The 15,457-nt window shown below is 40.9% G+C and overlaps 1 protein-coding gene across 1 annotated transcript in view; it reads right to left on the bottom strand.

The window, feature by feature from the left end:
* The window catches only part of LOC109462486 (insulin-like peptide receptor), a 30,471-nt gene extending 17,006 nt beyond the window's left edge, over nucleotides 1-13,465 (bottom strand). Inside the window, exons 1-2 of the mRNA XM_019759043.1 lie at nucleotides 13,331-13,465; nucleotides 158-262 (exon numbers count right to left, since the gene is read on the bottom strand). Of these exons, the coding sequence (XP_019614602.1) occupies nucleotides 158-262; nucleotides 13,331-13,397 (172 nt within the window). The 5' untranslated portion in view covers nucleotides 13,398-13,465. The remainder of the gene's footprint in view (nucleotides 1-157; nucleotides 263-13,330) is intronic.
* Nucleotides 13,466-15,457: the final 1,992 nt, after the last annotated feature.

Below are 15,457 nucleotides of genomic sequence, written 5' to 3'. Positions count from 1 at the left end.
AAAGAGAGAGAGGGGAGAGGGAGGGAGAGAAAGAGGGAGAGAGGGACAGTGATGCAACGAAATGAAATGTCATCATTACGTCAACATATGAACCCAAGATACCTTTCCTTTTCCAAAATTCAGATTTTAAAAAAAATTAAAAATTAGAGTAACCGACCGTTGGGCCTGTCCCAGGTGACGTTGACAAGGAGGGTCCAGCTCCCGTTCTCGCGCTGCACGAGATTTTCCGCGTGAATTGAGCTCTGGTCCACCACTGGTTGGTCTGTAAGCACACGGGAAAAATAAGAAAAGATGCCAAACGATGTTAACCCTTAGGGCTTCTGACTGGCGAATTATACATTTTTCTCAATGATTTTACAAAAAGAGCCTCAATTTCATGAATTATATCAGTTTATTTTGCAAAATAAGACTTAGAGCCTCAATTGCATGAATTATATCAGTTGATCATATTCTCCACCCAGTCTTCTCTCCGCGCTCCTTCTCTCCGTGGCAAAACTCCCTTGACAGCAAATCGTCCCTCGCGGCCGCATATTACTCGCGTCGCCCAGAGAAAAAATAACGCCGACGCCCAACAAGACTGGCTAACCCAGTCTTATCTTAACAAAAAAAGGCTATTCTAACATTTCCTCATAAATTATGCAAATGAGGTCCTGATTTGAATTAAATTATGTTAAATAATGTTCAATAAAGTAATGTTTAATGTTCCGGACTTTAAATCTCCGTGCGCAGTAAACTGTCAGAGGCATTACTTTGTTTCGATTTTCCTGGCATCGTTATAGCAGTGTTCATATATTTAATAAAAACTGTGTATTGTAGCATTTATAGGTGGCGTAATGTTGGTGGTTCAGCAAAGACTTCCTGGTATTAGTCCGCGTCGATTGTAGCGTAGGCTTTTCGCCTGATCACCGGGATGGTCCGTTCTATATGCGTTATGGGTATGTCTGGGTCATCGGAGAAAAGGGTAACTTTTTTTTCCTCATTTTTTAGAAACATGATATACTAAGCGTCTTCGAGATGTAAGCCATTATTACCCTGGTGATTTTTTTTCATGCAGCTAAGTGTGAAAAATAACAAAAACTAGAGTTCCCCGATCTCATACCTTCGCCAAATGAGTTAATCTTTATGACTGACAAATTACAGATTACCCCCTGATTTAGCAAATAGGATCCTCATTTTCATGAATTATATCAATTTATCATATTCTCAACCAAAAGACAGTCTTATATTAACAAAAAATGCCATTCTAGAATTTCCTCATAAATTATGAAAATGAGGTCCTCATTTGAATATATTATGTTTAATGATGTTTACCTTCACTGAACTTTCAAATACCACAAGTATGAAATTCCATAAAAAGGTTCCGCGGGCATATTTTCCACCTGGGCTCATAAGCTTAAGAGCAGCAAATGGATGTAGTATCCTACACCTAAAGACATTTGGTTCTAGTGGGACGTACATCAGGATGTCATGTAACACTCACTGGGACATCCTGCCAAGGGACGATCTCATACGTTAGTGTTTCGTCTGCAAACGGAATCATTTTGAAAGTCTGACGTGGTATGGGCGACTAACGGCAATTAAGAAAATGCTGGCACGTTCCTGTCTTTTACTAAAGTTTTAGTCTCAAATCTGACTCAGAGTTTGAATCGTTTGGACGGAAAAATCGCTACGGTTGAGGGAGATATTTGATTTATCATATAAACGGGGAGTCAAACATCCAACATCTGCTTTGAGATTAAGCAGATGGTCCCTCTGCTCGAAGGACAATTGTCGTAATAGTTCATTTGACTCCTACATAAGAAATTGTTTTCGTGAGCGTCCAACAATATATAATAATTAATAATTGTTTATTGCAAATTCTTGCCCGTGGGCTAATTGCGGGAACAGAAGAAATATTTGGTATCAAAACAGACAATTAGTACACACTACTGATAACTACTAAGAAACTACTAGTAAAAACTACTGGGTTTGACTTCTTTTTTGAAGACAGGGGAAGACAAAGGATCCCACTTTTTCTGTAATTTGTGGGTTTTCGGATGTTAAGAGGAGAGTAGTTTTTTTTTTCATTAGTATATGTGTGAAAGTTTGGGATAATAGAGGTTGCCCACGTGGCTCTCTGATGACTGAGAGTGCCTATTCTTCACAAGCAAGTATACTTCTCAGTTCATAACAACTACATACATGTCAGGCCTCGAAATTAACTTTTCTTCCTATTGTCCCAGCACCGTCCCCAAAATAAATTTCTATTTTCCCAAAGTGAGGATGAACTATCCCAACCTGTTGTTTGGGTAGTATTATATGACTTCAACTTGAAGTAGAAGTAGATTGGAAATTCTGGGGGACTTTTCCGTATCCAAAATCCAGGACGTGTGCCTGATAAACTAGCCTGGGTTCCAAACCCAATCACACAGGACACAAAATATCTCAGTGAGATACTTTGTGTCCAGTGTGCTATGGGTTCGGAACCCAGGCTACTGATAAACAAAAGAAGGGCTGACATATTCTGATGTTGATTATTTTTCTATTGTCTGAAAAATGTCCCAAAATGTCTTTTTAGTTGTCCCAGCCTACATTTTAGTGGTCAGTCAGGCCATTGGACTATCTTTGATTTCGAGTTCTGCATGTGTACCTCTCCTGTAACTGTGTGTGAAAATCAATCACTACCCGAGTGTATTGTACAAACACTACCGTTATTGGGACCGCAGCCCGCAAACTGTCAAGTTTGCAGTCCTCTCCAAGTCCGACATTTGTCAGGACCAGGCAGGGGACGATGTCTACCTACATCCGGGCACCTGCCGCGCGGGTACCTTACTCTGACGTCACCAGATGCGTCATGAAGGGGGCAGTACATTAACTACCACTGGGTGGGGCTCGTGAATAAAATCATGTAAAGTACTGAAAAAAAAAAAGAATCAGGAAGAGTTGTACGTATTTCTACCATGACGGCATTTTGCTCCTTCCTTGGCAGAAGCGATGAGTCGCGTAGAACGACAATATGTGTCAGCGTACTCCTGCTATAAAGTATTCATACTTATAGTTCGAGGTATGGACGATATATATCCCATATGGACATATATGGACATATATATGCTTCTCCCCCTCCTGAAGTTGCAACAGTTGCAACCCAAAAAGGAAATTAGGCCGGAAATTTGATTCGGTCGAAACTTTACATTTCCTTTGGCTTAGTTGCCAGAATGTTGCCAGGGCCAACTTGATGTCACCAAGTCAAATTTACCATAGACACCCTTCAATTTAGATTTAACTGAGAAGCTGAGAAACTGGCCTGTCACAACAATCTGGCAGTCAAGTAGGCAGGAGTGGGTTGGTGGGAGCACTCGGACAGTAACCTGTCTTACTCTTAGGCCATGTTGATTTGATTATATGGATGACATCCTCCGGGAGCCCCAAAACTGATGCGCGCGTGCGAATAAAAAAAAAATTTGCAAAAAAAAAAAGTTCTTTTCATTATGAAATCTACGTGGTCATGAGGGTTGAGCAAATGGCACAGAATATGGTTTGGCGAATAATCTAGTCTTCAAGTTCATTTCTTTACAATTTCGTCTTTTTTCGTTTGATTTTGGCATTCTACGACATTGGTATAGTTTTTTTTTGTAACTTATGGTATATTTTTGCTCATTTTGTAACTGTTTTGTACGATTTACAGTATGGTTGAATTTTTTTTTTTTTGGAAACGGCCGAAAATTCATGCGCGCGCGGATGTCATCCATATAATCAAATCAACATGGCCTTACGTTAAAAAATATTTGCCCAAAATATTTAAGGGAAAGCTCTTGTCTCTCCCGTCTAGTTTTCCTCCCTTTTTGATGTTGTTATACCCCAGTTGAAAACGGGCAGTCATGCTGGCATCCAGGCTTTGATATGGTAGTAGTAGGAAGGAAGCGGGGTTAACATCCTCTTCCAACCATTACATCCACACAGACGTACGCACGATGCTGCCGTGTGTAATGAAAACGTGGCTTGGCAAGCAGGCTAGTATTGCATGCTCGGTCGGTATCTCTAGGGTGCCGAGAGGCTGGTAAAACGTCGGTCCATAGAGAAAGGTCATCAGGCTATGTGTACAGGGCCCGAAATTAAAGGTGGTCCAATGGCCACTGACTAAAACATTTTAGGCTGGGACAATTAAAAAGACACTTTGGGACATTTTTGGGACAATAGGAAAATAATCACACACAATACCGGTCTGAGCCAGGTTAGCCTTAGCCTGCTATCCAGTCTTAGGTGATTGGGGTTGGGGTGTTCAGGCAGGCTGTGTCTTCGGGGGCTCTAATACCTTCCTCCGCCCAGTGCAACAGGCCGTCCCGGTAGGAGTGTTACGCTAATAAGAGACAGTATGCTTGGGGATTTGGTTTCCCCCAACTCGTGGAGGGTTAATCAATCTCTCGTGAAATACACACCGGGAAACCTATGTGAGGTGGGCGGGACAGAGCTCTTGCGGCCCCGACCACGAATCAGACTGGATACCAGGCTAGTTTAGCCTCTGTTGACAGAAGTGTTCCGTAGTTCAACTTTTTAGTGAAAGCGCACATCCTTTCCACATGGCGTGGGTGAGGTATCCTGTTTCCTCGTATTCACCCCCGTCTGCCACTGCCAAGAGGGCACGAAAGACAGATCTAGGTTCAAATCATGTTTAGCAGTGTTCTAGCCAGGATTTTTATAGCATAGGGGTCAGGTACAGAAGAGCAACTTTCGTGGCACAAATCGCGCATTGAGCCGAAAAATTTTGAAACACATAACCCCCTAAGACACTATTTCTTATTTAATGTGGAACAGATTTTGTGAAGTTTTTACCCTTTGGTATAGCTTCATCATTCTAAAGTTATATTTTCATTTTTTGCAATATTTATGAAGGTTCTCCCTCCCAAAACACCCCTAACTTAGCATAGGGGTCAAAATTATAGCATAGGGGGTCAAAATCATAGCATAGGGGCCCCTGTGCTAAAAAGACCTGGCTATGGCACTGTTAAGACCAACACTATTTCTAGACGGTCGTACAGGTCTAGAAAATGAACCATTCGTCTGGATCCAACTGTCAGAGATATACTATATGCTATCCGTGCAAAAATATCTAGAATTGCTTGAAAGCAAATTAATCTATAAAAACATAAACGTTAACGTTATTATGAACATATAGCAAGAGTGACTAGACGTCTTAGAACCAAAGACCATGTCCCCAATGATAGTATACATCTATAGTAAGTCTTTCTCATCATCTCTAAGTTAAGTCTTTCTAAGAAGTCAATATCATATCAAATCGAAATTTGAGAACATGATCTTATTCCGTCACGTGCACTAGTGAAAAATCCATTTTCACTGAAATTATTAAGGGACAACCGATGCCAAAAGGTTTTAGAATATGTAATGCATTGATACCATTAAAATTGATTTTATACCATGTTATATCTAATAACAAGCGACAAAAATACTCCCTAGTGAAGAATTATACCGCTCTGATGTAGGCGCGAAATTTGATTACATTCAGTGAGTTATCGTTCTGTCAAAAAGGCTGTCAAAGTGCCGGGACCAAATGTTATTAATGTTTTCTCCCTGCGCACCAAATACCAACTCTCATGGACTCAGAATCTCCAGGGGGAGACAATATCAATATAACGGACCTAATTAGAAACGCTACACAGGAAAATAAATAGCCCTTTTACAAGGTAGGGTGTTTGCCTGTCTGTAATGATATCAATAATGACTGGACATGTATTGCCCGGTTGCCCGGAAAACTACCGATGTATCTAATAATCTCCAAGAAGATCTTTTGGTGGCTGTAAAACAGTAACAAATTGGACAGACTGTATCTATTTGCAAGATTTGTGACAACCCCTACATGTTATACACAGGGATATATATTAAAGACTCCTTCAACGATTGTGTAAGTTGATACCTATACCATACTAGCCACCCACTTTTGTATTAGTTAGGTTAGCCTTATGAAAATGTAGTTGATATGTACTTACTTAAGTTAGTAGATGCCATACTTTGTACCCTGTACAGCTGTTGCGCAATAAAGTTATTATTACTATTATAAAGTTATTATTATGAAGTTATTATCATAAAGTTATTATTATGAAGTTATTATCATAAAATTAGTATCATAAAATTATTATCATAAAATTATTATCATAAAATTATTTTTATTATTTTTATTATTTTATTATTTTTATCATCTTTATTATTTTTATTATTTTTATCATTTTTATCACTTTTATCATTTTTATCATTTTTATCACTTTTATCACTTTTATCACTTTTATCATTTTTATCACTTTTATCATTTTTATCATTTTTATCATTTTTATCCTTTTTATTATTTTTATCATTTTTTATCATTTTTTATCATTTTTTATCATTTTTTATCATTTTTTATCATTTTTTACCATTTTTTAAAACATTTTTTACCATTTTTTATCATTTTTTACCATTTTTATTTTGCCACGCTACGGGGGAGTCTGGCCCGGGGGGAGTGTGGCTGGCCCTACAACGAGTTGCAGGGCCGAAACCTCCCCACGGGCTCAATGCCACCGCAGCGGTAACTTAGGTCTGCGGGCGAAAGGCTTCTGGCTGCCGAAAGAAACGGCTAGCGGCCTGTAAACTTGGCTTGCACTGGGCGGGGGAAGCTATTAGAGCCCCCGAAGACACAGCCTGCCCGAACACCCCAATACCCCCAATCACGTAAGACTGGATACCACGCTAGTGCCAGGGCTAGAGAGAGGCAGTCTTTATCAATAGTTGTGTATAAACAGCAAATGAAGTGACAGATTTTCCACTACATTTGACGACCGGAACGACCTCCTAACAAAAAGCCGTACCACATCCACTCATCCCTGTGTAATCCGGTAGTACAAACTACCCCGGGCATTCTTTCCGCTCAAGAACGTACTATTATAGTGTATACTCTTGGCCCAGACACAGTGGAGGCTTCGATTGCCAAATTACCAAGAACGGGTAACAATTGCATTGGATACAATGTATGGCAAATAACACTTAATAACTAACTGTACTAATCTAACTTCAATACATGTACTGTCCTCCGTGGCTAGGCCACAGCATGTAAATTTTATGGATGACATCATCGCAAACTCGAAATCTAATGCGATTTTGCGAAAAAAACAAGGTGGGCCAAAAACACAAGATTCCTGCATTTTCAAGTTTTGACATCATAATTCTTGTTAAACAAGAAATGATACATATATTGTATATAAGTTTACTGCCAACTATCATAACATCCATTTCTCACTGTCAGAGGGCAACAGATCTTTTGTTTCCAAAATAAGGCAAAAATCAATGCGCGCTGATGCCATCGGATAAAAATTACTTGTTGTAGCCTTTAATACTGCTAACTCTCTTCTACATCGCTGCCTACCACGGACAGCTACGGAGGATGTTTTTACTAGTTAATACTAGGCTACCGTTTTTACTGTTTCACAACATCATGCGACACATGCAGGATCCTAGAAATTATTTCATCATTCTAAAGAAATACATTCTGGCCACTTGATCCTTCTAAACTTTCTGAACCTTCAGTGTGGCGTCTGGTGGTGTAGTGGTTAGAGCAATCGACTGTGAACCGGGAGACCCGGGTTCGATTCCGAGTCGTACCCGGGGCATGTCTGAACATGAGCCCCGACGTTGCGCCCTTGGGAAAGGCACTTTACACGAATTTCCTCACTCCACCCAGGTGTGAATGGGTACCTGACTTCGGTTAGGGAAAGTCGTATTGAGGTCAACTGGCGCCGAATGGCTGCCGTATAGACCCTTGCGAGAGTTCCACAAAAATTTGTGGAACAAATTCAAATATGTGCCATGTGTATTATTTGATTGTTGTGATTTGTCTTCATTATGTAATACCCTGCATCAATTCAGCCGTATAAAGGCTGCGAATGCACGGGTACTGTTTGGACAATAAAAACCATTTATTAACTTCTTTGTCTCTCATGAAGGTAACTAATCTCCAAGCAGATTTTTCTGACCACCGGCTTCGATAACAGAAACCTTCCCAGTCAAAGAACATAACCATCTGTCAACTCAACGTCTGCTTGGAGATGAGAGATGACACAATGCAGCACGATGATGACATCGGATGTCCGTCAATGCTAGTGGTTTATGGGAGAGAAGGCTTCCTGTTACAGATGGTTCGCATAACTATGGCCTAGGTCATGGGAAGAAACCTTTCTCTTTACATCAACAAACCTGGGCTTCCTTCCCACAATAGCCTGGGTGGATGTGGGGTCGTGTGGCGTATAAAAACGATAGAGTGTTCGTCTCGGAACCAATAGGTCCCGGGTTTGAACCCTGCCATGCCACCGATCTTGCGCCCTTGGAAAATGCACTTCACGACTCACCTTACATCACTCAGGTGTACATGTAAATGAGTGTATTGTGTTGTCCTCTAGATGATGTTGACGGCACAAAAATAAACTGAACAAACTTGAGTGTTCCGTCACCACGTCTTGTGATGAAATTTACAAAAAAAATGATAGCCTGAGTGTTCCGTCACCACGTCTTGTGATGAAATTTACAAAAAAAATGATAGCCTGGGTGCGAGGCCCATAACATAACATCATGTTGGCCCTAGAGTGGAGGAGCCTACGTATACTCTCGAAGCATATCTAGAGGTTTGGATTTTGGGGTATTTGGGGCGTGTTTATAGGATTTTTATCGGCGTTTCTTTTCTGCACTGGAATTTTTTTTTTCAATTCTGTTGGGCGGTGGAGTGAAAAGATTCCAGTGCAAAAAAAAAAAGAAACGCCGATAAAAAAGCCTAAAAACACGCCCAAAATACTCCAAAACCCAAACCTCTGCTTGGAGAGTAGGAGGAGCCGGCCTGTGGAGTGTAAACCCTGGAAACAGTCTGGTATCCAGGCTATCTCCACGCTTGCAGCAGTTATGTTTCTGTAGTCTCCCCGGGGAGGTAAGAGTGCCAGCGGCCGCCATGGCTCGTCCTGCCGCAGTCGGTGGTCATGACGCAAAGCTGTTGTTTCCGAGAAGTCAACAACAGTGACAACAGTCACTCTGGTTTTCAGCCAAGTTCGTAGGGAACATTCTTTTGTTGTGAAACGAAGTCAGGAGTATTAAAAGAATGGTTTTAAAGCGGGCCGTACGGCATCACTTGATTAAATTAAATGCGACCTTATGACAAAAAGGGTTAAGCGTTCTTTCCGACACTGAGTAATTTAGGACTTACCCAAATTCCCTTTTTGCCATAATAATAATGAAGTAAACAACACAGATGAACATTCATGCTAAATGCAACTTGATCTTACATACAGGCAAGGCCTGTCAATCGGTACATATATTTTTGATATCAAAGTGTTGATGATGGGATATAAAAAAAATCTACCAAACACTACTTTTGTGAAAATGTTGCAATGTTCAATCTGGAGAGACGTTAAAAGCTAGCAACTAGTACATTTAACTAACTGTTGACAAATTTTACAAGTCCTATATCCTCAAATTATATGGCGAAAACACAGATATGCACTATCAGTCATTATGAAATAAATCACTATGATTAACCGCGAAAGACGCTATTTTTGACACTAATTGAGGCATGTGATGTACTTAATGGCCCTTTTAAAGACGCACTTTGCACCCATTAAACATGTAACCATGTAGGTCTTCAAACATGTTTTTTTTCAAGTGACCAGTCTTGTAAACATGTCACACTCTTTAAAACGTAGCCACCAGTTTGGCGCATTTTATATCCCGTAACACGTTGCATTATGTAGCATAGATAACAAAGTATTAAAAGCCATTCAGGAATTACAGGGTTCGAAATACATTTTTGGGAATAGGTGCACTGGTGCACCAAACCTAAAAAGTTAGGTGCACATACATTTTTTGGGTAAACCATATGAAACAAAACCTAATTGCAGGTCTTACTGCTCCTCTTCTGAGCTTGAATCTAAAATGAGAGCTAACTTCAAAATTTTAAACATTACTGCAACAAAGATTTTATTATTTTTCTGATACTTAGAGACCAAAAATATCCGGTATACTATTATACACTTCTAAGTTTAAAAAATCCTACAAACATATTTGGGTGCACCAGTGCACCCACAGAAAAAAATTAGGTGCACAACTCCAATTTTGGGTGGCACCCAGTATTTCGAGCCCTGAATTAAGTTGAGGCATAGAAATACAGGGTCAGCAGTTACCTAAGTAGAAGAAGCCCTTCAAATTTGTCTACTCTACCTGTATCAATAGGTGGGTTACATGTATATGGCGGTAACCGATATGAGGATGTACTTGAAATGATACAGTGTGGTAAGAATAACTGCTGACACTGCTGTAGTGCTTGTTTTCTTTCTCTCCGCGCATGTTGCCTTCCCACCAACATGACCATATATCTCACACACTGACCTATGAAACAACTCGTCTCTGACTCTTTAGGTCTAAGTGGGAAGATATAAATCGTGGTTTTACAACTGACGCGCCCGATAAGAACCCCGCAAGGATTGGTCTACGTGATAACCGTCTCAAGAGGCTACCCGTAATAGATGGGCAACATGTTCCACGGGACAGGCATATCTTTATGTAGGATGCCCTGCATTTTTTAAAGGGGCATTATGTAACGTTTTTGCACCAAACGTTGAACTATTGAAAAAGCGTTGAAAAAGCGTTGAAAAAAACGTTGAAAAAACGTTGAAAAAGCGTCATGTCGTATAGGGTTTGTACCAGACGAATTACATGTATAGTCTCCATCAGTGGGTTCAAAAACAGTACAATTTACCCAAATATAGGGGAATAATACTCTCCAAGCAGAGGTTGGTGGGGAGATCGTTACCTTTTTATATATGCCCCCTTCTGTCTGGTGGGAGTAGCGACAGAAAAACGGGGAATATAAAAAGGTAACGATTTTCCCCACCAACCTCTGCTTGGAGAGTAGGAAATTTTCGGCCCCTGTAGAGTTAATTTCCTTTTTGAGGGGGAATTTTAGTCTCCACAAGACTCCTTTTGCAGGCTGAATAAATCGTAGAAATCGGCCTAAAAGAGGATATAATATTGGCTAGAGGAGTTTCCCGGCCATAGAGGGTCCAATTGGCCTGCACGGACTCCTTTTGCAGGCTGAATAAATCGTAGAAGGCCGATTTTTACGATTTATTCAGCCTGCAAAAGGAGTCTGGTGGAGACTAGGGGAATTTAACCTTCCCGTGGACTGACACTCATGACCAATTGTTCCTGCCTTCCGTGCCAAATTCTACAGTCCGTACTCCCGTAGGGCCTGATGGAGGCTAGACGATTTCATCACTCATGTCTGTTTCCTTCATTGTTTGAATGTTTGGAAGTTTGAACATGTCACCACCGTGCACACATGTTTCACACCACAGGTAACAGGTCAGGCTCCATGTGATACCACGTGTGTAATAAGCTTATCTTAAACAAACTCATACACGCCCAGAGGTCAGGAAGAATTCTAATGCTGCGTTGTAAGAGACATTCTTTAGAAAGTGCAGAGAAACGTTTCAAGGACATATCAAGGACACATTTCTATTCATTTTTACCGCAAGGAAAAGTTTTCAGTAAAAAAAAACAACCTTTATACTGTTCTTATAATGCTTGACCAGTATTTACCAAAATAAAGAGGTTTGAGACTTGGCAAATGATTCTCTGACAAAAAGTTATACTTTTGACTGACATCAATACGATATTATAGAAATACGTTATGGGGAAACGATGAGTGATTTTGCTCCAAACACTGGGGCATAATGCCACAACCAAAAAATTTAATTGCCCAATCGGGCAAGTACAGGGTGATATTCACTTGCCCGAACAGTGCTATTACTACCCTGGGTGCCAAACTAGTATCGGACCATTAGCCGTTTTCCTTCGGCAGCTATTAGTAATAGGGCCGGACAAACCCCTCGGGCTCAACTCCCCCGTAGCGCTAATTTAGATAGGCGGGCGAAGTGCTCTTGGCTGCCGAAGGAAAACGGCTAACGGCCCGATACTAGTTTGGCACCCAGGGTATGCTTTTACTTGCCCTGGCCGGGTAAGTGGGCAATGGGACCATCCTTGGAGAAAAACTGAACCGTCCCCAAGTTTCGCCGAGTCAGACCATGCATGGTCAGACTAAACGTAAAATCACTTCCGGTTGCACAAACTTGCAACACGTCGCGTACCTCAAGTCGTATATCTCTGAACACCCACCCACATCAATCAGGAAAAAACGTTTCGGCATGTCAAAATTTTATAATCAAAATTTTATAATCTTTATGGCAAATTTTATAATCTTTAAGGCAAACAGGAACCGACAGTTTCATGACGTCATGATATACAGTGTGCAGATATCAGATATCAGTAGTGACCTCATCACACCATGTACAAACAGAGCAAGTTTGGAGTTCTGTAAATCATTCTGTCGTATGCACATGTGTCTTTTCAACAAATGTGCACCATTTTTGCTTCGTCCTTCCCCACAGAAGTATCTAGTCTCTACCAGACTAACTACGCAGGCTATGTGTAGGAGAATATTTGCCAGGGCCTGAGTTTGGCCGCCTTGTAGGTTTGACTGGCCGCGTAAGAAACTACCTCCTCGCGGCCGGACTCCCATGAAGCCAATTTTACTCTCTCTGTTTTGCCGAATTCTACGATCCGTATTCCCGTAGAAAGGCCTAGAGAAGTATCTAACTTGCGGTCTGAAAAGGTTTTACCGCAAGACAAAAAACGTACTGCCTGTATGCTGAAGGACCGACCCTTCATGGAACACTTTCGCAACATGATCTGGGTTAAAAATAATGGTTACAAAAAAGAAGACTTTATACAAAATAGAGACATACATTTGTAGACATACTATATTTAGTGTTGGTGCGATATTTAAATCTGGTGTGGCGATTTTGATATCAAATAAATTATAACAGTTGATTCTATGTGTTTACCATGTAAATTATCCTAATCCTATATAGATAATGTAATTCGTTAAGGAACAAACACAAGCTAACCGACATTGTACATAAGATTGGGTAGTAATTAGTTTGTAAAGAATTAACCAGTGGTTCTCTGACCAATTTAGTATCAGGACTTGAGGCCAGGGGGAGGGGGGGCATCTCGCCACAAACTGGCCTATCAAGTTCCGGTCGAGTGTAACTGTAACCTTTCTAAAATCTAGTCTAAAACTGGACCTGAAGTTTAAAAAGAGTTGAGTCATACCTCCGGAAGGTTACGTGTTCTCTACTCACGTATGAACACAACAGTACGACTTCCAAGAATGTCAGGCATTCAACGGCGGAACAACTTACTGTATAGCGGTTTTGTTACTGTCTTGGGGAGGGAAAAGCTAAAGACGTGTCGTAAGAAGATTTCTTACCTGAACGGAGAGCCTGCGCGACTCCTGCATAGAGGACCAAGACTCCGACCGCCGCCGCCACAATCATAGCTTCTTCTTCTTCTGTACAAGTCACTTTCTTCCGTGTCTTCTTCAAGATAATTTGGTGTTCAAAACTAGAAACTCTGAGAGGTTATTTTTGAGGAAGTTCCTCCCCAACCGAGTGCGAGTGTGAGACAGCTGGATTCAATACAGATCCGCCCGCAAGGCTTGTTGCCTGCCTGGCCCAGCCGCATATGCAAATAGTGGTGGGGGTTGGGGGAGGTCCAGTAGATATCATGGCGGAGCCTTGACCCCGAGCCCGTGGGTGGACGGGGATCATCCATTTCTACTGCGGAGGTGAGGGGATTAGCACATATCATCATATAACGTTACATGTACAAAAATGTAGCCAAAAGAAGTTGACCAAACAGAAGGCTCCATTTCCCATGGGTTAGTAGGCCGCAACCTCAAAAGTGGTCGGTTATTAGAATAATTGACCACTTTTTGGACCGTACCATTATACAGGGGACAGGGCACTAAAAGTAATTACTACGCTTACCTGGTGGTTTATTCAGTGGTTGTCACACCTGACCAGGGATTACCTCACCATATACACCTCGGGGCAGGGCATCAACCATATTAAACTATTATACTAGTACTAGTAGTACTAGTGCAAGCTTAGTCATAATGCGATGCATCCATCTGTAAATTATTCTTTTGCTGTAAACACCACCTAACCCAGCGGGCATATCTGTACAATAAAGGTCTTCATTCGAATTCTTTCATTCATTCAGGTCACTGGCCGTCTGGTTATTAATAGACTACTTTGCCAAACTCTCAAACAATCGGCTGTTTAATTAACAGAATGGGTATTGTTTTACCGGTTATATTTTCGCCATGTACATAAGATAACTCTATGTTTAATGTAGGAATGCAAACTGCTCTGTTGTCCAACCCACCGTTAGTTAGGCCACAGCAAGTAAATTCTATGGATGACATCCTCCGCAGACTCCAAATCTAATGCGAGCGGGCGAAAAAAAGGCGGGCCGAAAAAACAAGATTCCGACAATTCAAAATTTTGACTCAATCATTGTACAAATGGTTTTTATTCAGCAGGAACATCACATATACACAGCCATCATCACATATAACTGCATCAAAGTATTAGAAACAAAACATTAAATCAGAGCCTTTTCTTGTCTCCTCTCTTCATAGTTATCTGCCATCCATCTTCCGGTATGGCAACAGACATCTTTGCCCATTTTCGGCATGTTGCAACTGTCAGAAGGCAAAAAAAAATAATAATTTTTTTTCCAAAATCAGGCGAAAATTAAAGCGCGCGCTGATGTCATCCATAAAAATTACTTGCTGTGGCCTTACATATGCAGCTGCGAACACACACAAATATGACCGAAAACAGTTCCTTCCTGCGGAGGGATATCTCCTATGGAGATTTAAAAAAAACGTAAAAAAATAAGCCGAACCTTAAACCTCTGCTTGGAGAATACAGAATCTTGAATTTGATGCATGATAAATACCAGAAGCGACCATAAAGCTCAGCTTAAGCCGATTCAATAGTCTGGTAGAAAGCTTGGTTCCGGGAGTTGCGCGTACGGCGGGTTGTGACCCGCGCTTAAAGGTGATCACTTGTACAGGTCTGGCTGTACACTGTAAACTACATCAGCATACAATCAAAAGTTGAACACCATATTATGTTATCCACACAAGACTACACCACCACAACAAAACATTTTAGGTATTGAACTTGGTTGGTTGGTCGGGTGACTCTTAGGTTGTAAATGCGTGAGAACCCAGGGCCTATGTATAACATATGTTTGTAGTTGATATCAACCCCCCATCTCCAAGCGGGACAGGAAAACACCATGGCCCGCCGCCAGCTTCCTGATCACGCCCCTCTCCTTCTACTGAATCATGTAACACTGACGTTGTCATTCTATTTATACGGGAACAAGAATTCGGAGATTTCATACCTCCATGAAATATGTAGAGTTTATGTAAATATTTTGGGGGATTTGTCTCATTCAAAAATAAGATCATAATTACTACAATCTAGTTAAAGTTATGGTTTTCTAAACTCAAATTATGATATTTTGCAGGTGAAATTTC

The sequence above is a fragment of the Branchiostoma belcheri genome, unplaced genomic scaffold, assembly GCF_001625305.1.
Source record: "Branchiostoma belcheri isolate BF01 breed outbred unplaced genomic scaffold, Haploidv18h27 scaffold117, whole genome shotgun sequence".
NCBI classification, from domain to species: domain Eukaryota; kingdom Metazoa; phylum Chordata; class Leptocardii; order Amphioxiformes; family Branchiostomatidae; genus Branchiostoma; species Branchiostoma belcheri.
The sequence above is the reverse complement of the archived record's forward strand: the minus strand, read 5'-3'. Positions and strand labels throughout refer to the sequence as shown.